This window comes from Bos grunniens, chromosome 26 (assembly GCF_055505025.1).
Source record: "Bos grunniens cultivar Pamir isolate PY7600 chromosome 26, Bosgru_T2T1.0, whole genome shotgun sequence".
Taxonomy (NCBI): domain Eukaryota; kingdom Metazoa; phylum Chordata; class Mammalia; order Artiodactyla; family Bovidae; genus Bos; species Bos grunniens.
This window is the reverse complement of record NC_141190.1, coordinates 22428246-22450867: the sequence shown is the minus strand read 5'-3', so window position 1 is coordinate 22450867 and position 22622 is coordinate 22428246. Positions and strand designations below refer to the sequence as shown.

The following is a 22622-nucleotide window of genomic DNA, read 5'->3' as shown; positions in this document are numbered from 1 at the left end:
AGGGAAGAGCCTTCAACCTCCATTTTTATTTCTCTCGCTCACTTCCTCATTCAAGCAGTTCATTTTAAATAGGTCTATCTGGTGATAAAACTATTACAGGAAGGAAACACATCAACAAAAGACTTTGCTGTGCTGTCTCTCTGCTTGGGGCAAACTTTTAACCTGTAAGAAGCCACAGAAAACTAAAAAATGTTTTATTATAAACAGAACACAGTCGACAATTCGTTTGGTCTGTGCACAAACAATAAACGGCAGGATAACAGTGATCCCTTCTGGGCAAGGGCACCTGCTGCTCACCTGATTGTGTTGTCAGATGAGCCACTCACGACCAGCCTGTCTCTGTACTGCAAACAGGCGATTCCACGTTTGTGTCCGTTTAAGGTCCGTACAAATTCACAAGTACTTGTGTTCCACACCTGAAACAGAAATGGCATTGGCTGTTGATTTGGTGCTTTTATTAGTAAAATCTATGGCAAGTGCAGTTTTAGGGAAGCAGGAAATGGGACTGAACTAGTAGGGGAAATTCAACGTCTTAAACCAATCCAAATCAAACCCCAAATGACAAGTTTAATTCACAGTAATATAGGGCTAATTTATAGCTGGTTGCTATCATATGAGAAATCCTCAGATTGATGTACTCTTATGGGGTTAGTCTCGCCTTGCAGACAAATCTTGAACCTAAAATTACCCCTGCCTTTTTCATACTCACCATTATTTACAGGAATAAAAACCTAACCCAAATTGTCACATGATCTATCTCATTCATTACATAAACTAGTATCTGATTTAAATAAATATTAAGTATTCTACAGTGAGGGTTAAATATAAAATTGTCCTTGAGAAGATATCCATATGAACTCCCCTATTCTAAGGTGGGGACTTACTGAAAAATGCCTCATTACCTTTATAGTCCTATCCCCAGATGCAGAAACGATGTACTTATCATCAAAGTCTACAACATTGACTGCAGCTCGGTGTCCGACAAGCACCCTGCGGAGGGTGATGTCAGTTGGGGAGGCCATATCCCATACTGCAATGGAACGGTCTTTGGAGCAGGTCACCATCATGCCATTATTGAAACGCAAGTGCAGAACTGCTTCACAATGGTGAATCAATGTGTTCAGCATTTCACCTGTATTTACATCCCACACCCTGGAACAAAAATATTACGGTTATCTGAGATTGTGGTGAAATTCATGCTACAATCTATTTTAAGTACTGGATTACCTCACTGCCCACCCCTTCCACCCTATTTCTCACAGTTAATGGTATACCTTACTCTCCTTTTGTAGCTCTAAAGTTGAGCTGAGGTAAAGTCTACTGATGGGCCATGGGGAAGTGGTAGTTAGAGGACTGGACTGGGAAAGCAGGAAGAGGAAGGGGATGGGATACTGCCAGTATGCCATCCTTAAGACACAGAACTTGAAATCTGGGCTAGTTGCAGGGTGCTGAAATGAGGGTGCAGCGACCATCACCAGCAAATTGGTCCCAAACTGCAAGATTATCATAAACCTTCTGACATTTAATCTGATACATTTTAAACCGGTGGGAATTTTGCTAATAACTGCAGCGTTGGTGGTCCCACAGATAGCCCTCGGGTCCTAGAACTGATTCAGGCCAAGAATTTTCTGTAATAGACTGACTTAGTACTGTGGATTTGAGCTTGATGATCTTGGGCCTTAGTATTCACCACACAGATCAAGGCGTAAAATTACCTAGACTCTAAACATAAGGCCCGATTTCTGTGCTCTGAATGAGTGTAGGGATCAAGACCAGCCACCCCAATATAAATACGGGCTTCACAGCAGAGTGCAGGACCCTTAGATAGCTTGAGAAATTTTTGTGAAGGTGTATTTTACTTTCATCACTCATTTTGTATACTTACTTTGTTTTTTTACAACATATTTTATTTTTTTCCAATTTAACCCTCTCTCTTTAAAAATAATTTTTTCCCTTGTCCAATAAATGATATTAGCCTCTACAATCTTTAAGCTTCCTTGAGGCACTCCACAAGCACCAATAAATGTTAAATGCTGATAACTCTATGAACTGAATTTGCTATGTCTTTAAGTCAAAAGACAAGAAAACGCGAATAGCCTTTTCTATTCACAGAGGATAATTCGGAATGGTAAACATTTAACTTCAGAGAATCTAACAATGCAGTTAACTGCTTTTTTTCTCCCTATTTTTTTAAAGTTACTTTTGATGCATTATGTTTGCTAAATCCTTTAGCTCAAGGCAAAATTCCTAACAGAGGTTTCCAGCAGTTCTGCTGGTACCCAGAACTCAAGCTACACTGGACTCCAGCAGCATAATGGCTGTGTCATCAAATCACTAACGCCTCTGGAAATTGAAGGCCCCTCCCAGAGTGAAGCTTGCAATTAAAAACTGCAGGGACAGCAGGGGAGGGGCTGGCAAGAGAAAGTATTGCTCACCTGTACACATTTTAAAGGAGATAATGCATGCCTGTACTACAGTTATAACCACCTGAAAGGAAGGCTTCATTCCATTCATGTCATTCCCCTGTGAGGTAGTTTTTGTAAAAAATGCAAAGTTTACCAAGTTTCTATAATACATAATTCCCCCAAACTAAAACAGAATATGTAGTTTCTTAAATGTACAAAAATGTAAACTTACCATAACCATTCCTAAATCAAGTCTTCCAGTTCTAGACTGACACAGTGATGGGGGGAGCTGATTGCTTATTCTTCTTTGGTTATGAAGTTTCATAATTGTGTTCATGCAGATACAAACAAAATCACTATCTAAGGCAGAACAGAGTGAATCTGATATTTCAGAGTTCAAAAGATCATTTGAAAGTTTCTACCTGACCGTGGAATCCGACGACCCAGTTATGATCACTCTCTCGTCATACTGGAGACACAGGACAGAACCTGTGTGGCCTGTGAGAATCCGCTTGCATTCCAGTGTGCTTTTATCCCAGATCTAGGATGGCAAACAAGATCCTTTTGATCACCATGATAATGGGGTGGTGCAGAGACTTGCAGGCCCTATTATGTATTTGATTCCCCCAAAGAATCAAAGCCCAGAGTAGTGTGGAATGCACTCTTTTCTGCAGGTAGAGCTAAACACTTCTACATATGTGGCTTCAGTATAATGCAGACTTGATCCTTTTCATTCAGGAACAGGGTTGGCCTATAATTATGTGAGGGCCCAAAAGAGTAACAGCCCATTCAGTGCACTTCAAGGAGAGAATTTAACCCTAGCACTATCCATATGTATGAGCTTCTGGGGAGAAGCAGGCATTTTTCTCTTAAGGAAATGATTTTGGCTTTCGGACTAGAAACAATCTAAAACTTTCACTTTCTGGAAATATCGTTTAGAGTTTTTGCTTTGGGTTGCTTTACACTGTGGTCATCCTTACCCCTTCAGCTACCTCCCCATAACTGAAGAGACCTCACCTTGATTGTGTTGTCTCGAAGGCCGCTTACTATCTTCTGATCATCATACTGTAAACAGTAAACTCCTTTGCTTGTTTCACTTCGGCAGTGGATTCTCTGTAAGCTATGTCTTCCACATCTCCAATTAGATTCTATTGTCTGAGAAGAAGGAATGGTAAAGAAGTAGTAATTAGGAAAGGACTAGAACTAAACTCTTTTCTGATTTTCATGGCAACCAATGATAAATGCTCAGTGCTTTACTGGATAAACAGAACTTAAGGCATTTTTTTAAAAAAGCTTCTATTTAATGTTTTAAAACATTTTTTCATTTGCAAAGTAATTAAAGATTTATTTCCTAGAACTCTCCTGTATGTAACTCGTTCGACTAAATAATAAACCTTCTGGAGAGAGACTGTTCACCAACAGAGGAGAAGCTATGAACCACATGAGGTTACCTACTCAGTGCTCATCTTACATCTGAGGTGGCATTTCTACCAGTGAACTTCCACAGAGACTCAATTCAGAAGATATTTGAATAATGGTTTATAAGTGCAACTTTTAAACATTTCCACTTCTGTTATCATATTTTCTCTCTTACCTATTTATCTATCAATAAACAATTTTCAAAAGCTTTAAATTTCTTTGCCTGGTTATTTACTATATTTTACCTACCCTATTCACTTGTAAAGAAATTGATTTTTAACCCACATCAATAAACCCTAATGGATTTGTTGTAACAATGCTGTTACTGAAGAATGTTGATGATTCTCTAGTATTTGGCAAATACCCAAATATACAGATTCTTACCTCAATGTCTTGTATAATTTTAGGATAAAGTGCTCTATAAAAAGAGTTGGGAGGCGCATTTCCATCAGGAGGTTTGTTTTTGAACAAATACTGTCTCCTAAAAAATAACAAATATTTCTCAGTAAAAATCATATCCAACCCCCCCCCAATACATTTACAAGGAACCTCCTATTTCTTCAAAGCATTTTCACAATTACCATTCCATATAATCTCCATAACTAGCCTAGAGAAGTGCGAAGTTAAACCTGATTTCAGGAGCAACTCCCTGAAAGTTGCTCCCATGTTAACGAGCAACTTTCTGGGCTAAACGAATTCTGCCAACACTGATTTGCTTTTGAGTAAAACATGATGATTTCTAGTGTAGGACATCAAAGTGTCAGGCCTTCAGGAATATTATGTCAATAGACAAATGGAATGTGTATAGTCACAATTCTGACTAACTGACTAACAGACCTCTGCAGAGACAGACTTATTGGCCTTACCTTATGAAAATTTTGTTAGTGGTGATAACTACAAACTCTGAACTAGGCACATGCCCCACAGACTTCCCTTCATTGAGTAAAGCTGTGCCAGTGTAGTGGAGCCTAGCATTGTGGGCAGCAGGAATGCCTCTGTCACAGAGTTAACTTTTACCAGTCTCCAGTTATATGTGGAAAGGTGTATTGGCGACTCAGGCACCCAGGCTGCTGGTATGTTTTAAAAGGAGCAATTTCAACAGAAAACAAAGGGATCACAGGAGTGTCCAGCAGCAAGTACGAAAGCAGAAAAAAAAAATAAAAGAAATGCCTGACAGCACTGTGCTGTCAAATCTAAGGCATAAAATCGACTTTCACAGGTGTGTTCCTGGCTATGTACATACATACATGGATTTTATTGCCTTTCCTTGACTCCAGTGAGCAACATTTGTTAGGATCTCCTTCCTTATGACAGCACATCTCTGGAATACTCATATCCCAAGCTAGATCTTTACTACAAAAAAAAAATCAGTAAATGGCAATCACTTCCTGCTGGGTAAAAAATTTAATTCCTCATCCTGAAGTTAAGAACCCACCAAACACGGTGTGGAAGCTAGTAAACCCCACTATGGGTGTACTAACTGCTGTTCTCACTGGCACTGTGCCTTGCAAAGTGGAGACAGGCAGAAATGCCTCTGAGTGTAATCCTGGCACCAGAGAAATCATGTTTTCTCTGGGCCAGTCATCCACGCCTCCCTCTATAGCTCCATTACAATATAATTAATTGTTCAATGTCTCCAGGAGCACTTCTCCCCTGCCCTCTTCCTATTATACACCTTGAAAATTAGTTGAGAAAATTTCCTATCAGGAAGGTAGCTGGCTCTGACTTCTGTGTTGATACAGAAAGGGAAATCCACAGCAGAGAGGCTAAAATAACTGTCTTTTTAAAGGGACTATAATAGGAGCAAGAAGCATGATACACCAACACAAAGAAAGGGACAAACAAGACACATTTGGAAATAATTCGGGCTTAAAGATACAGTTTTCTAAACAATAATTATTCTATAAATACATTGTAGGCAAACAAATTTTCAATGAAGAGGTCCTAAATCTGGTTATTAGGGAACTCCTTGGTGGTCTAGTGGTTAGGACTCAGTGCTTCCACAGCCAGAGGCCCAGGTTCAATCCCTGGACAGGGAACTAAGATCCCATAAGCCACCATAGCAAGGCCCCCCCCCGCTCCCCCAAAAGATCTGGTTAATAATTAAATTTAATAGTTTCAATGTTGACATCCTTTAATGAGGTTAGGAATAACTATATTCATTTGGCAGGTGAAGAAATCAAATGTCAGGGAAGCTAAGCAACTTGTCCAAGGTCACACAGCTAGTGAGAAGACCTAGGGTTTGAATCTAAGTCTGACTTCAGAGGTCACACTCTTAACTACTGTATTGTCTCTCAAAGCTCACCATTCCTCATTCTTATCCTCTTTTTAACCTCTGGCAATTGCACACAGGGACCCCAGGACTTTTTTTTCCACATACAATGAAACTATCTCTACATTCTAAGGAAAGAGAAATCATGTAAACCTCTGATCTCATTTTCTATCCCACAGTATTTATCTTGCCATGCTAAAGCATCTGAATTTCTTCAAGTTACAGGTGCTACAAAAAAGGATGGCTAAGTGTTGAAAACTGGTTTTTCAGTCTGTATCTATTTTATAAGTCAAAACCTTTCACGATAGAAGCTCTCTGACAACAGGGACCACTTCTATGTGAAATGCCTAGTACTTTTAAGAGTGTGAGGACATGATAAATGCTAAATATTAAATTCAGAATGTTATCATAAAATGTGATCTGCTGATTAAGAAAATGGACTTATCCCAAGTGGTCTTTTATTACACTTTAAGAGTTACCATTACTAAGCGGAGAGAGCATCTTCAGTATTATTCAAGAGAGAAAATAAGAGTTCATGTCCTAGGGGCAGACTGTCAAATTCATCTAGATATAAAATACAACTGTAGAGTGGAAATTAAACTCAAAGCTTTTTTAGAAAACTGTATTTATTTATTTTTGGTTGAAGGAAATGGAAGAAGTTCTCAAAGACAGCATTTGGGGAGAGGCAGTATAACAGAAAGGCTTTATTGACAAAGGAGACTTAGTAAGACAACTTGCAAGAGAAAAATGAAAAAGTGATTACAGACTATTGTTTTTTAAAGTGAGGAAGAACTACTAACACAGGAAGAAAGGCAACACGTAAACATAAGCAGCCACATACTGTCAAGGGGATAATAAAGGCAGTCTTCATGGGGTGAACAAATATTTGAAATCTCAGGGATCTGTATCAAGCTAAGGTGATATATATGGCCAAAGACAAAGGAATACAGTCAGAACTCTAAAGGATACTCAAAAGGGCAGGAATGGGTTTCTGTAGTTGAAGAAATAGGAGAAAGAGTGATAATTAGTGCTGATCCTAAATTATTTCTCAGCTATACCTTCACATACCCTTTTAAAAGGCCAAGAAGCCACCTGTTCGATGATCTTTTTTTTTTCTTCTGTGTAACTAATACAAGAGATCTTTAACCCTCTTTAAGGATTTAAACCCTCTTTTAGGGTTTAATTAACCCTAAGCATAATTCTGGAGCCTTTTATCTTTGGTATTTTCATACATATCTGTCAAGATTTGCCCATCTACTTCTTACTCTCCCTGCCTTCAAAAAGAGACTGTAAAGTCCCAACATCTGATAAAGGTTTATTGTCATTTACAGTCCAAATGGGAACAAAGTACATTTTAACAGGGAACAAAACCTTTATAAGCTATGAGAATGCATCTCTACAAGTGAAATTTTGGGTCAGGAGTTATTTGGAGAAGATTTTCTTTTCTTTTTCCCCCCCCTGAAGGGTAGAGGAATATTCCTAGCTGCCCTAAAATTTTCCCAAGCAAGCAACTGCCTCCTCTATTTCTAAGGCTAGTCCTAACATGCTTAAGAAAATGATGGACTTTGAATTCCATATATCTATATAATCTTTTACTTTATTATACAATATAGTTTATTTCCAAAGTATGAAATAAGTTATCAAAGATCAGGTTTCCATTCTTCCATACAGTGAAATTAGTGAAAGTAAGGGAAACATACTTGGAAGAAGAAATAATAATATATTTTCATTTATGCAATTTTTTATAGCCAAAAATTCCCTGGTATTTGCTTCCTAATTTAATTGAATTTGGGAGAAATTTTAAAGACCTTCTAATAGCCAGAATAACAGAAATCTCTTGAGTTGCTTGGTATAATATTTGGAGGTCATTATATTTATTGTACATTAATGAATTGAAAAGATGCAAAAAAAGGGAGCCAACTATGCTTTTATGAAAAATTGTTAAGAAAAGCTGATCCTCCATTCTTAACTGTTCTGTATCTCTTCATGATCCAAGAAAAATGATTCATGAAATTAATTGCTCAGGATATCACTGAGCATACACATGCCTGCTGGTGCATCACTATCAACTAAAATATTTAATATGTCACCACCTTTATTTTATTTATGAAGTATTCACACCCAACTTTTTAAAAATGACATTATAGAGAATCATCCAAGAGAAAATTATATATAGAAGACCTCTTCCAGATGTTCTAAAGAAATGGTACCATTACATTAAAAGAATAAGAACAAAACTGGTAAATTCTGTTGCTCTCAGGCTGGTAACTACATAATGTCTTACAGGATTCAGGATTAAGCAGTAAAAAAATCTTGAGAAAATTTTAGAGTCTTAAAAAGAAACAATGATTTATACTAAATTCCAATTTCTTCTCTTTCTGAAGGCTTGAGTTCTTATTCTAGATGGGCATAAAAATAATTTTGATTAAAAAGTTGATAGAACACCACAGGCTAAGGCTAAAGACAAAAAAATCTGAAAAAGAAAATAGTCAAAGAGGAGGGCTGGTAGTATTTTTTTTTAATCATTGTTTGCAAAGCAGCATTAACACATTATTATATCACTTATGCAAGGAGATCCAACCAGTCCATTCTGAAGGAGATCAGCCCTGGGATTTCTTTGGAAGGAATGATGCTAAAGCTGAAACTCCAGTACTTTGGCCACCTCATGCGAAGAGGTGACTCATTGGAAAAGACTCTGATGCTGGGAGGGATTGGGGGCAGGAGGAGAAGGGGACGACAGAGGATGAGATGGCTGGATGGCATCACTGACTCGATGGACGTGACTCTGAGTGAACTCTGGGAGTTGGTGATGGACAGGGAGGCCTGACGTGCTGAGATTCATGGGGTCGCAAAGAGTCGGACACGACTGAGCGACTGAACTGAACTGAACTGGTATCACTTATGAGTGAGTGGTCAGAAGAAAAACTGCCAAGTACATGAACAACTATTTAACACTTTTTGCTATAAAAGAGCAAAATCAGTGTATCAAAAGATAAGTGGTCTTGCTGGTTCCCAATAATACTGTATTCCAGAGAGTGAAAGGCCAGATCCTGCAGCTCTCTAAAGAGTTAGAATGTTAAAAGGCTCACCAGCCTCTTCGTTCTGCCAGGCCTCTCCACAGAGAATCTGTCCTGACCATTCTTTCAATGAGCTTCTTCCATAACATGCCATCAGACGTCACTCGGTACCATTCTTTGCACACAAGTTCAGCAGCACATAGTGATCTGGCATCCAAGTATGACAGGATGTTCTCAGCAATGTGATCTAAACCCCGAGCTTTTGGTGGGGAGAGGAGGCAAAGAAAAAAAAAAAAAAGACATGGATGGTGGTGAATGATTTTTTTTTTTAACAGAAAGTCCTTTAAACAGGAACAGCATTTATTCCGCTATGAAGGCACATCACTGTCCCTAGTGTGGTCCAGTTTCTTTTTCAAACAGACTTGGCTAAAATGAGTGTCAATAATTTTTCTATAAGGTTACAGAAATGAACAGTATTTTCCATCTTCCTTTAGATAAGGAAGTGAAAACTAACAACCAGCAAACCCCCCAAGACATTAAAAATAAAAAGGATTCCAGAAAACAATTCACATCTATCTATATGGATTTCAGCACTAGGGGATGTTCTATGGATGGCATCTCAAACTCTGTGATTCAGACCCCCCCATCTCTACCCCAATTCTTTATATTAGGTCCATTTCTCATTCTGTTTCTATTACTGCTGCAGTTCCAAAGCTGTTCGGTAAAAGAAATATCCTTTAAATGTACTGTGGGAGAGGCACTAAGTCAGAATGTTCTGGACTATAGAATTCTGGGCATGCAGAAAGGAGAGAAAAAGAAAATATAGGTTGGTATAGGAACATCCCAAGAGGAATGACTGAGAGGTATATTCAAGTTCGAGTTTAATTTTAGATGTTTAAAAAAGTATATTTGAGAACAGTTGCGGCTATAAAGCCTAAATGACAGTTGGCCAAAAATGAAAAAAAACAAAACAAAACAAAACAAACCCCAGACCAATAGACAACTTAGAATTTCAGAGACTATTTTTGTAGGATATACAGAGAAAAACAGGGTAAGTAGATCTTGGATTGTGTAAACTGGGTGGGCTTCCCAATTAAAATTCTCTATCACCCAAATCTGTACTGGGGCCTCAGAGGAACAGATCCCATAAAATAGGATGTTCATATTAACAGACCTTTTGGCTGCTGTTTTAATTCACAGTGAGACAAAAAATATTCAAAGTCATTTCTCTTTACAGGTAACGTATCAGAGATTTGCTAAAGACTTAAATAGTGCAGAAAGATTCCTTGATACTCTGATTACCTTAGGCACAAACTTAACAAGCAAGAGAGATAATATCACATTTCATTTTGTTTCTTTCCCCTGAATCATACAAAGATACATTTGGACGCCATTAGCAACAATCTAAATGTGCTTAAACATTATTTTAATTATAAAAATTATATGGATGTCAGTCACATTCTTCAACAGATTTGGAAAAGAAAGCATTAAATGGATCTTGTTTGGCTGGCATCACATGTTCATATTTAAGCACAAGCAGATGGAGGCATTCATCACCTAATTCTTATTAAAGAAACATGACTATAAGCCAATTAAAGATATAATAATTAGTTTGTCATACAAAGTACAGTAATGGTTCAATTTCTCCATCTTTATACTGAACTTTCTATACTATCAGAAGTTCCCAAAATGCATTCCTGTGTTTTTAGTGGCCAGCATCAAATTGCTCCTGATCTTTCACTATGTCCCTATAATAAGTCTTTGGAAGTAATTTCACCTAACACTCCAAACAAACCCATTACATTAATGGATTACAGGCATTTTTTGAAGTAGTTTGGTTTACTAAATGTAGCCAGATGGTGTAGGTTCATAAGTTAAAGTGGCCATAAAGCATTAGACTGATGATTTAGTATCTTATAAAGTGGTCAGCAGATATACATCAGAGATCAGTATTAGGCAAAGAATACACAAGTCTAATCATCTCCTGCTCAATTCTTAGTGGTATATGCTAGAGATTGTAACATGTCTCAGTGATTGGGGAGAGCACAATAATGAGGTACACACAGATTGCACAAAGAAAACTGCTTGCCTATGGCTAAAATAAAATCCAATGAGTGAAGAATGGGCAGAAATCTATTCTATTTAACAAAAGATGTAAGTACAAATTCAGCTTAAAAATGTTTATTTCAAAGATATAAATAGGCATTTCTTTTGTTTTAAAGGGCAATTTAAATTCCAATTTTGGAAAAACAAATTTTTAAAAAGATATAATTGGCAAAGATTAAAAAAAGTGGTAAAATGCTTTGAGGGAGGGTTTAAGTTGGTATAGTTTTCTTAGAGGACAGTGTAGCACATGTATTAGAAGCCTTAAAAATGTTCGTAATTCTTTAACATAGGAATCCCACTTGTGGTATTTTTTTTCCTAGAATGCCCAAAAGATGAATAAGAATGTCCACTGCTGCTGCTGCTGCTAAGTCGCTTCAGTCGTGTCCAACTCTGTGCGACCCCACAGATGGCAGCCCACCAGGCTCCTCTGTCCCTGGGATTCTCCAGGCAAGAACACCACCACAGCATAGTTTATAATGGAAAAAACATTTTAAACTACCTAAATGCTCCAAAATCAGATTGATTATATTCTTTGCAGCCAAAGATGGAGACTGTATAGAGCAGTCTCCATACAGTCAGCAAAAACAAGACCAGGAGCTGACTGTGGCTCAGATCATGAACGCCCTATTGCCAAATTCAGGCTGAAAATGAAGAAAGTGGAGAAAACCACTAGACCATTCAGGTATGATCTAAATCAGATCCCTTATGACTATACAGTGGAAGTGAGAAATAGATTTAAGGGACTAGATCTGATAGACAGAGTGCCTGATGAACTATGGACGGAGGTTCGTGACACTGTACAGGAGACAGGAATCAAGACCATTCCCAATAAAAAGAAATGCAAAAAAGCAAAATGGCTGTCTGAGGAGGCCTTACAAATAGCTGTGAAAAGAAGAGAAGCAAAAAGCAAGGGAGAAAAGGAAAGATATACCCATTTGAATGCAGAGTTGCAAAGAATAGCAAGGAGAGATAAGAAAGCCTTCCTCAGCGATCAATGCAAAGAAATAGAGGAAAACAACAGAATGGGAAAGACTAGATATCTCTTCAAGAAAGTTAGAGATGCCAAGGGAACACTGTATGCTCAATAAAGAACAGAAATGGTAGGGACCTAAAAGAAGCAGAAGATATTAAGAAGAGGTGGCAAGAATAAAAAGAACTGTACAAAAAAGATCTTCATGACCCGGATAATCATGATGGTGTGATCACTCACCTAGAGCCAGACATCCTGGAATGTGAAGTCAAGTGGGCCTTAGAAAGCATCACTACGAACAAAGCTAGTGGAGGTGATGGAATTCCAGTTGAGCTATTTCAAATCCTGAAAGATGATGCTGTGAAAGTGCTGCACTCAATATGCCAGCAAATTTGGAAAACTCAGCAGTGGCCACAGGACTGGAAAAGGTCAATTTTCATTCCAATCCCAAAGAATGCTCAAACTACCGCACAATTGCACTCATCTCACACGCTAGTAAAGTAACGCTCAAAATTCTCCAAGCCAGGCTTCAGCAATACGTGAACCGTGAAATTCCAGATGTTCAAGCTGGTTTTAGAAAAGGCAGACGAACCAGAGATCAAATTGCCAACATCCGCTGGATCATGGAAAAAGCAAGAGAGTTCCAGAAAAACATCTATTTCTGCTTTATTGACTATGCCAAAGCCTTCGACTGTGTGGATCACCATAAACTGTGGAAAATTCTGAAAGAGATGGGAATACCAGACCACCTGACCTGCCTCTTGAGAAATCTGTATGCAGGTCAGGAAGTAACAGAACTGGACATGGAACAACACACTGGTTCCAAATTGGAAAAGGAGTATTTCAAGGCTGTACATTGTCACCCTGCTTATTTAACTTCTATGCAGAGTACATCATGAGAAACGCTGGGCTGGATGAAGCACAAGATGGAATCAAGATTGCCGGGAGAAATATCAATAACCTCAGATATGCAGATGACACCACTCTTATGGCAGAAAGTGAAGAAGAACTAAAAAGCCTCTTGATGAAAGTGAAAGAGGAGAGTGAAAAAGTTGGCTTAAAGCTCAACATTCAGAAAACTAGGATCATGGCATCCGGTCCCATCATTTCATGGCAAATAGATGGGGAAACAGTGGTAACAGTAGCTGACTTTATTTTTCTGGGCTCCAAAATCACTGCAGATGGTGACTGCAGCCATGAAATTAAAAGATGCTTACTCCTTGGAAGGAAAGTTATGACCAACCTACACAGCATATTAAAAAGTAGAGACATTACTTTGCCAACAAAGGTCCATCTAGTCAAGGCTATGGTTTTTCCAGTGGTCATGTCTGGATGTGAAAGTTGGACTATAAAGAAAGCTGAGTGCAGAAGAATGATGCATTTGAACTGTGATGTTGGAGAAGACTCTTGAGAGTCCCTTGGACTGCAAGGAGATCCAACCAGTCCATCCTAAAGGAGACCAGTCCTGGGTGTTCATTGGAAGGACTGATGTTGAAGCTGATACTCCAATACTTTGGCCACCTGATGCAAAGAGCTGACTCATTGGAAAAGACCCTGATGCTGGGAAGGATTGAGGGCAGAAGAAGGGGACGACAGAGGATGAGATGGTTGGATGGCATCACCAACTCAACGGACATGGGTTTGGGCGGACTCTGGGAGTTGGTGGCGTGCTGCAGTTCATGGGGTCGCAAAGAGTTGGACACGACTGAGTGACTGAACTGAACTGTTCAATAAAGGGTTTAAATAATATGTGTTTCAACCATCATAAATAATATACAATACTATAAAAAATTGTTTTTTAAAAGAACCAACACTTAGGAAAACACATTAAGAGGATATAGTAAGAATAAAAATGTTGCAAACACTTATGAGGGAAATATATACACCTAGGAAAAATATTAAGAACACACTAGTAGTTCTCTCTGAATGGCAGGGTTCTGGAAAATGTTTTTACATTTTGAACATTTTTGAATTTTATAAATTTCTGGTAAGTGCTACAATCAGGAAACTACTGAAAAAAAAAAAAAAGATAGACTATATTTTAGAAATTCACTCATTTTTGTACTACTTTTTTAAAAAACCAGACTTTTAACATGGGTGAGAATCTTGTATTTTCCTGATACATCATTTTCCCCAAATACTGATGCCTACGGAGTATCCCAAATCACCATTAAGCATTCAGTGAAACAACCACGGCACTCTCAAAAGTGTGTGTGTGTGTGTGTGTGTGTGTGTGTATGCACAAATACATTTTAAAAAACATACAATAAAAAATATGCAATAGTTTATAACAGCTATTTAGTTACTGAGCAGTGAGATTGTAAAGCCTGGAATTTACATACTTAATATCACAACAAGGCTCCTGAGATACACTTCTTTCTAAAATATTCAATAAAAAATGCTTCTTATTCATTCATGCAAAGTAAATATTCTATTGATAAATTCCCAAAGAAATTCAAATATGTTAACATACCTTAAAACTAAGACACTATAAAAGACACATCTCAAACCAGATAACACCTCAGAAAAGATGTTATTTAAACCTACATGTGAGTAAAAATAGGGTGAATAGAGACAGGGAGAAGAAAGGGGGAAAAGGAGTCTCTTTACAGACTTGGATTTTTTTGTACTTATATCCCAAGAAGGTATGATTAAAATAGTTCATAAAAATCAAGCCAACAAAGATTTTTTAAAGAGAAACAGAACTGAAGATTCAGTATGATTACTAGTGTAACATATCTTTCAGGCAAATTAACGCCTTACAAACACCTGTACACATACCTGGCAGAGCAGTTATGAAATCCCTCTGCAACATAGGTTTAAGATATGAGTTTATGTGCCCATGTTGGTAATGACACATTTGGGATATAAGATGTTCCACAAATTCCACTTGATCGGATTCTGACCACTGCTCAAAATATTTGACACACAGTTCCTTTTCCTTCTCATAGCTTGCTGAGAGTTTCCGTTGCTTGGGCACAATCATACTGGAAGTGCCATTGGCAAGTTTTGTCTGCAGAAGAGGTGGATTGAAAGAAACATATAACAGTCAGTATTGAAATAAGGGAAATTATATGATTTTCCAGTCTGGCATGCTATGTTATGTATGTCTGTTTGATGGAGCTCACTCTGTTATTTTATTAGTAACTGGATGTTTGCAAACAGCAATTATATGGAAAAAGCCACAGAAATAACCACAGTAAATTGGTAAATCAGGAATACTGTTGGATGACAAGGCATCCATTTCCAAAAGTTCATAGGAAAACATTATTTGGAGATATATAGATGAAAACCAATGAAAGCATGTTATGACTAGCAAGCAAAAAAGCTAATTTGCTTATCTTGTATATACCCGTTACTGTGCATTTATACAATTACTTACTCACAACTTATTTTTTAATAGTTAAGTAAGAAATCCTCCATGCAAAGAAAAGCCAATGAATAATTTGAGACCCGGGTACCTTTAGAGATAAAGCTTAAATAACATCAATACTCAACATACCCTTTTCTTCTCCCCACTCCTCCCAAATCCTGTTGTCATCAAAATTATATGCCATAAAGTCTTTAATATTAACTGGTTCATTCAATAAATATTAGTTGAGCATCTATAATGTTCTAAACATTGTCCCAGGTGCTAGGAATACAACACTTAACAAAAATAACATAGTTTCTACCACCAGTTATTCACAATACAGTAGGTATAGCAAGCTAAAAACATTACCATACAAATAATGAAGAAAAATAACACAGGAAAAAGGGATAGAAAAGATAATGCCATTTTGACAGGCAAAGAAATTCTTCTCTGTTATTCAAACCAAACATGTAGGTACTGCTGTGATTTAATTAAGGTCCCAAATCAGGACCTTAAGAGGGAGATTACCCCAGTGGGCGTGACCTAATGATATCAGTCCTTTAAAAGCAGACTTTTTTTTTTTCCCCACAATTGGTTGCAGAAGAGAAGGGGACCACCAGACTAGGAATTCGATCACCCTTAGGGGCTGAGAGCATCTCCCAGCAGACAGCCAACAAGAAAATGGTGACCTCAATCCTACAAAGGCAAGGAGCTGAATTTGCCAACAACAACCTGAGATTTCTTTCCCTAAATGAGAACTCAGCTCAGACCAACACATTGATTTCCGCCTTGTGATATTCTGAGCAGAGAACCCAGTCTTGCTATATCAGATTTCTGACCTAGAGAACAGTGAGCTAATGAACAGGTATTATTTTAAATTGTTAAGTTTGTGGTAATTTGTTATGTAGCACTTAAAAAAACCACAATGTAACAATTTGGTCACAAAGGACTCCATTCCTCCCTGAACATGAATTCTGTTTCTACCCCCATCAAGAAATAGTTTGTCCCAGCCTTTGAATCTGGGCTTTGACTAAAAGAATGCAGAGAAAGTTAACATTCTGGGACTTCTAGGCTTAGGCAACTTCTGCTTACTCTGCCTTAGACCCTTGAGCCACTGTGTAAAAACTGAGGCTACTCTCCTGGAGACGATGAGAAGCTATGCAGGAAGAGATCACATGGAGAAGCGCCTAGAAGCCTGAGCATTTTATGATCTGAAACCTTTTAAAAGGATCATTGCTATGTGGAGAACAGACTGTAGAGGACATGAATAGAAATCAGGAGACTAATTAATTACCTGGCTACGTCACAGTAGTCCACGGAAGAGACAACAATCTTTTGGACTAAGTGGTAGCTATAGATGTGGTGAGAAATAATTGGGATTCAATGTATATTTTGAAGGCAGAGTCAAGTGAATTTGCTGATCAACTGGATATATAGGGTATGAGGTTGGGGTGGGGGGAGAGACAAAGATTATATTCAAGTTTGAAGCTGGGGAACACTAGGAGAAGATTCAGAAATCAACTGAAAATTTTGCTACTCTAAAGAAAGTTGATTTTCTTTAGAGGATAACCACAAAGTGGCAGGTACAGCTAGGTACTTATACTTTTCAAACTAACTTGATGGATCTTTGGCATATTTGTCTGAAGAAGTCCCAATGTGGCAAGAAGACCTGAGTTACTAGGGAGTTCTTGCCATATTGAATATGCCATCAAACTGTACCAAATTTGGAGAATCAACTTCTGCTATTAAAGGCACAGATTTGGTTTAATTTCTACAGGTTAACTCCTACACGTAGGCCTCTCTACAAATGATTCCCAATATATAGCTGAAAGTATATTTCCTTTTTTGGGGGGTCTAGATTATATTACTGATATATTTTAATAAACCACAAAGAACCACCACAGATTCTAGAAGCTGTCTGTCTGTGCTTAAATAAACATCTCCTGTAGCATCTGTTTTATTTTTAAATTTATTTATTTTTAATAAAAAACTTTTTTTTTTAAATTGGGATACAGCCAGTTGACAATATTGTGATAGTTCAGTTGAAAGTATATTTTCAAGAATGGCATTAGCAGGATTTCCCCGGTGGTTAAGTGGTTAAGACTCCACATTCCCAATGCAAGGGGCCCAGGTTCAATCCCTGGTCAGGGAACTAGATACGACATGTTGCAACCAAGAGTTCCCATGCCGCAACTAACGATGCTATACACTGCAACAAAGATTGAAGATCTCTGAGTGCCACAACTAAGGCCCAGCCCAGCCAAATAAATAGAAAAATGTCTTTTTAAAAAAGGAATGGCATGAGCCATTCTATTTATACAGAAGGAACAGACACTATGAACAGCAAGCCCTGGTGTAGACAGAGCTGGATGTTTTCTAGCATAAATACCATTTTTATCTATGATATAAGACCAAAAATGATTAATAACAACCTTGTTGGACACAGGCATTGGGGGACTTCTGGGCTGTTTTGTGTAGGCTATTTGTTTGCATCTCAGAAAAGGAAAACTTGACCAAACACCACTTCTCATTCCAACAACCAAAACTTCTCATCATCTTTTATATATTTGTCTTTTAAAGGAAGAAATAGACTGGAGTTGGATGCCAGAGTATTGTATCCTGGATAAAGACCAGAAATGTCAGTCACAGAGAACAATAATCAAAAAGGTAATGAAAGTGTTCTATTTATACTGTAAACAAATCAGATATTACTAAAATAAGGGGATTCAGGCTTTGATCAGTGGCTATTAGACTATTAACAGATAAAAGTGCTGAAGGATTTCACAAATTGATTATCCCACTGCAGGAGTTAAAGCTCAGTCAAGACTTTCTCATACTTTCAATGATTCAATCATATACAGGAGATAAAACACTATTAGAAATGAACCATAAACTGAGAGTTCATGTATTTGCAAACTGTCCACTGGTAATACACTCCAGTCACCACCCCTCAAAACAGAGTATTTCATTGCAGGCAGGCATATACCTTAGATCCATCATCACTTCAAATGAGTTACCCTTTACCACTACACCATACCACATTGTTTTAAGAGCACTGGCCTTAGAGTAGAAAGACGTGGCTTCAATTTAGCTCCCCAATTACCAGTTATGTGACATAGAGTAAATAACTTGATTTTTTCTCTGAGTCTCTGTTTCACTCATCTGTAAAGTGGGGCTAATTACAGAATCTATTCCATTGGGATTTTGTGAAGTTCAAAATCATCTACGAAAAGTAAGCTTAGTTCACCACATGGCACAGAGTAAAGTGCTCAGTAAATCGACACTCTTCATGAATTTATGACACTGCTGGACTTATGCTTTCTCTTTTTTGAAAATATATCATTCTATTTCACTGGGTAGTATATCTTTTCTATTTTAATTTTCAGTGAAGTATAATATATAATATACATAGAAGTACATAACCTTAAGTGTATAGCTTGATGAATTTCCACAAGGTGAGCATACTGTGTAACTAGTGCCTTGGTCACAAACTCTGCCTTGTGCTCCTTTTTTCAAGTCACTAGCCCCTCTAAGGGTAGCCACTATACTAATTTCATTAATATATATATATATTTTAAAAAACTGCCTATACAATTTATAGTAGCATTAAAAAATGTGTAATTCTCAGGAATAAATCTGACAACATACGTGTTGCTGCTGCTGTTGTTCAGTCGCTCAGTTGTGTCCAATTCTTTGCAACCCCATGAACTGGAGCATGCCAAGCTTCCCTGTCCTTCACTATCTCCTGGAGTTTGCTCAAACTCATGTCGCAAAGAGTCAGACATGACTGAGCGACTGAACTGAACTGAATGTCCATTGAATCCATGATGCCATCCAACCATCTCATCCTCTGTTGTCCCCTTCTCCTCCTGCCTTCAACATATCCCAGCATCAGGGTCTTTTCCAATGAGTCGGCTCTTTGCATCAGCTTCAGCATGGGTCCTTCCAATGAATATTCAGGGTTGATTCCTTTAGGACTGACTGGTTTGATCTCCTTGCTGTCCAAGGGACTCTCAAGAGTCTTCTCCAACACCACAGTTTAAAAGCATCAATTTTTCAGTGCTCTGCCTTCTTTATAGTCCAACTCTCACATCTGTACATGACTACTGGAAAAACCATAACTTTGACGATATGGACCTTTGTCAGCAAAGTAATGTCTCTGCTTTTTAATACACTGTCTACGTTTCTCACAGCTTTTCTTCCAAGGAGCAAGCATCTTCTAATTTCATAGTTGCAGTCACTGTCCTCAGTGATTTTGAAGCCCAAGGAAGTAAAAGTCTGTCACTATTTCCATTGTTTTCCCATCTATTTGCCAGAAAGTGATGGGACTGGATGCCAGTTTTCTGAATGTTGAGTTTTAAGCCTGCTTTTTCACTCTCCTTTTTCACCTGCATCAAGAGGCTCTTTAGGTCCTCTTCGCTTTCTGCCATTAGGGTGGTGTCATCTGCATATCTGAAGTTATTGCTGTTTCTCCCATCAATCTTGATTCTACCTTGAGCTTCACCCAGGCTGGCATTTCGCATGATGTACTCTGCATATAAGTTAAATAAGTAGGGTGACAATATACAGCCTTGATGTCCTCTTTTCCCAATTTGGAACCAGTCAGTTGTTCCATGTCTGGTTCTAACTCTTTTTTTTTCTTTTTCCAAATCAAGAGTTTTTATTGCCTCTTTAAAATATCACAACGGAGTCCACAGAACCATTTGCCATCTTTGTGGTTTCTGCAGCAGGATCACTGAGATCTTATTCATCAGCCTGCTGAACTGTTCCTTTTTCAGAAACATAGACACCATCCAAAATTTTTCTGATATCCTTGTTTTTAACTGTGGTGGCTTGCTGAATCAAAGCAGCTGAATTTGACACAAATGCAATGTCATTTCCTTCAAGAATCAACTCATCTTTCTGGGCTTGAGATACTGAATAGGCAACCCCTGATCTCATTCAAACCCTGCGTATGTATTTTTCACCCCCAAAATTTTGGATTTCCAAAAGAGAACCGTTTTCCTGAACAACAACATCGATGGGGAAGTGGGCATACACCGACCTCATCTTGTAACGGAAGCCCAGTGTAACACCTTGATCATGTTCTGTACGTGACTACAGATTGTGCGAACAGTGGCCAGTTCCTTTCTGTTTCCCCACCGTTTGTCAACATGGAGCCTCTTCTTTTTCTTTCCAAGGAGACTGAGTTCTACATTGATGTGATTGAAGTCCCCCTGCAGGGTGCCTCTGGGGCCCTTCACAATAATTGTCCGTCCCTTCAAGGTAATGTCAACATTTTCTGGGATGTCAACAGTCCGATTGCTGAGAATGGTCTTCATTCTCACAGTTGACGTGGCAAAGACTGGTTCTAACTCTTGCTTCTTGACCTCTATACAGGTTTCTCAGAAGGCAGGTAAGGTGGTCTGGTATCCCCATCTCTTTAAGAATTTTCCACAGTTTGTTGTGATCCATACAGTCAAAGGCTTTAGCGTAGTAAAAGAAGCAGATGTTTTTTCTGGAATTCCCTTGCTTTTTCTATTATCCAACAAATGTTGGAAATTTGATCTCTGGTTCCTCTGCCTTTTCTAAATCCAGCTTGAATCTGGAAGTTCTTGGTTCACATATTGTTGAAGCCTAGCTTGAAGAATTTTCAGCATGACATTGCAAGCATGTGAAATGAGAGCACCTGTGTGATAATGCCACACAATTCTCTGCCAACATTCTTTGGCAATGCCCTTCTTTGGGATTGGAATGAAAATTGACTTTTTCCAGTCTGTGACCACTCCTGAGTTTTCCAAAGTTGTTGACATATTAAGTACAACACTTCAACAGCATCATCTTTTAGGATCTTAAATAGCTCAACTAGAATTCTGTCACCTCCACTAGCTTTGCTCATAGTAATGCTTCCCACAGCCCACTTGACTTCACAATCCAGGATGTCCAGTTCTAGGTAAGTGACCACACATCTGTGGTTACCTGGGCCATTAAGACCTTTTCTATATAGTTCTGTGTATTCTTACCACCTCTTCTTCATGTCTTCTGCTTCTGTTAGGTCCTTACCATTTCTATCTTTATCATGCCCATTCTTGCATGAAATGCTCCCTTGATACCTCCAATTTTCTCAAAGCGATCTATAGTCTTTCCTATTCTACTGTTTTCCTCTATTTCTTTGCATTATTCATTTAAGAAGTCCTTCTTATCTCTCCCTGCTACTCTCTGGAACTCCGCATTCAGTTGAGTGTATCTTTCCCTTTCTCCCTTGCCTTTTACTTCTCTACTTTCCTCAGCTATTTGTAAAGCCTCCTGAGACAACCACTTTGCTTTCTTGCACTTCTTTTTGTCTGGGATAGTTTTGGTCACTGCCTCCCATACAATATTATGAACCTTCGTCCACAGTTCTTCAGGCACTCTACCACATCTAATCCCATGAATCTATTCGTCACCTCCACTGTATAATCATAAAGGATTTAATTTAGCTCATACCTGAAAGGCTTAGTGGTTTTCCCTACTTCCTTCAATTTAAGCCTGAATTCTGCAGTAAGGAGCTCATGATCTGAGTCACAGTCAGCTCCAGGTATTGTTTTTGCTGACTGTATAGAGCTTCTCCATCTTCTGCTGCAAAGAATATAATCATTCTGATTTTGGTACTGACTCTGATTTTGCTACTGACTCTACGGATGTCCACGTGTACAGGCATCCCTTGTGTTGTTGGAAAAGGGTATTTGCTCTAACCAGTTTGTTCTCTTAACAAAACTCTGTTGGCCTTTGCCCTGCTTCATTTTGTACTCCAAGGCCTAACTTGCCTGTTACTCTGGGTATCTCTTGACTTCCTACTTTTATATTCCAATCCCCTGGGATCAAAAGGAAATCTTATTGTGTGTGTGTGTGTTAGTTCTAGACAGTGTTCTATGTCTTCATAGAATCAGTCAGCTTCAGTTTCTTTAGCATCAGTGGCTGGGACTGATAGACTTAAGGATTACTATAATGTTGAATGGTTTGTCTTGGAAACAACTCTGAGATCATTCTGTCGCTTTTGTGGCTGCACCCAAGTACTGCATTTCAGACTCTCTTGTTGACTATGAGGGTTAGTTAGTTAGTT

General features: G+C 38.3%; 1 protein-coding gene and 1 pseudogene across 29 annotated transcripts in view; both read right to left on the bottom strand.

The window, feature by feature from the left end:
* Positions 1 to 22622, bottom strand: part of BTRC (beta-transducin repeat containing E3 ubiquitin protein ligase) — a 170371-nt gene that overhangs the window by 9031 nt on the left and 138718 nt on the right. For all 29 annotated transcript variants that reach the window (XM_086377339.1, XM_086377326.1, XM_086377337.1 and 26 more), the window contains 7 exons: positions 14971 to 15202; positions 9186 to 9372; positions 4209 to 4305; positions 3423 to 3560; positions 2828 to 2946; positions 903 to 1152; positions 298 to 416 (listed from right to left, as the gene is read on the bottom strand). In XM_086377339.1, the coding sequence (XP_086233465.1) occupies positions 298 to 416; positions 903 to 1152; positions 2828 to 2946; positions 3423 to 3560; positions 4209 to 4305; positions 9186 to 9372; positions 14971 to 15202 (1142 nt within the window). The remainder of the gene's footprint in view (positions 1 to 297; positions 417 to 902; positions 1153 to 2827; positions 2947 to 3422; positions 3561 to 4208; positions 4306 to 9185; positions 9373 to 14970; positions 15203 to 22622) is intronic.
* LOC147344202 (large ribosomal subunit protein uL6 pseudogene) lies at positions 20172 to 21001 on the bottom strand (annotated as a pseudogene).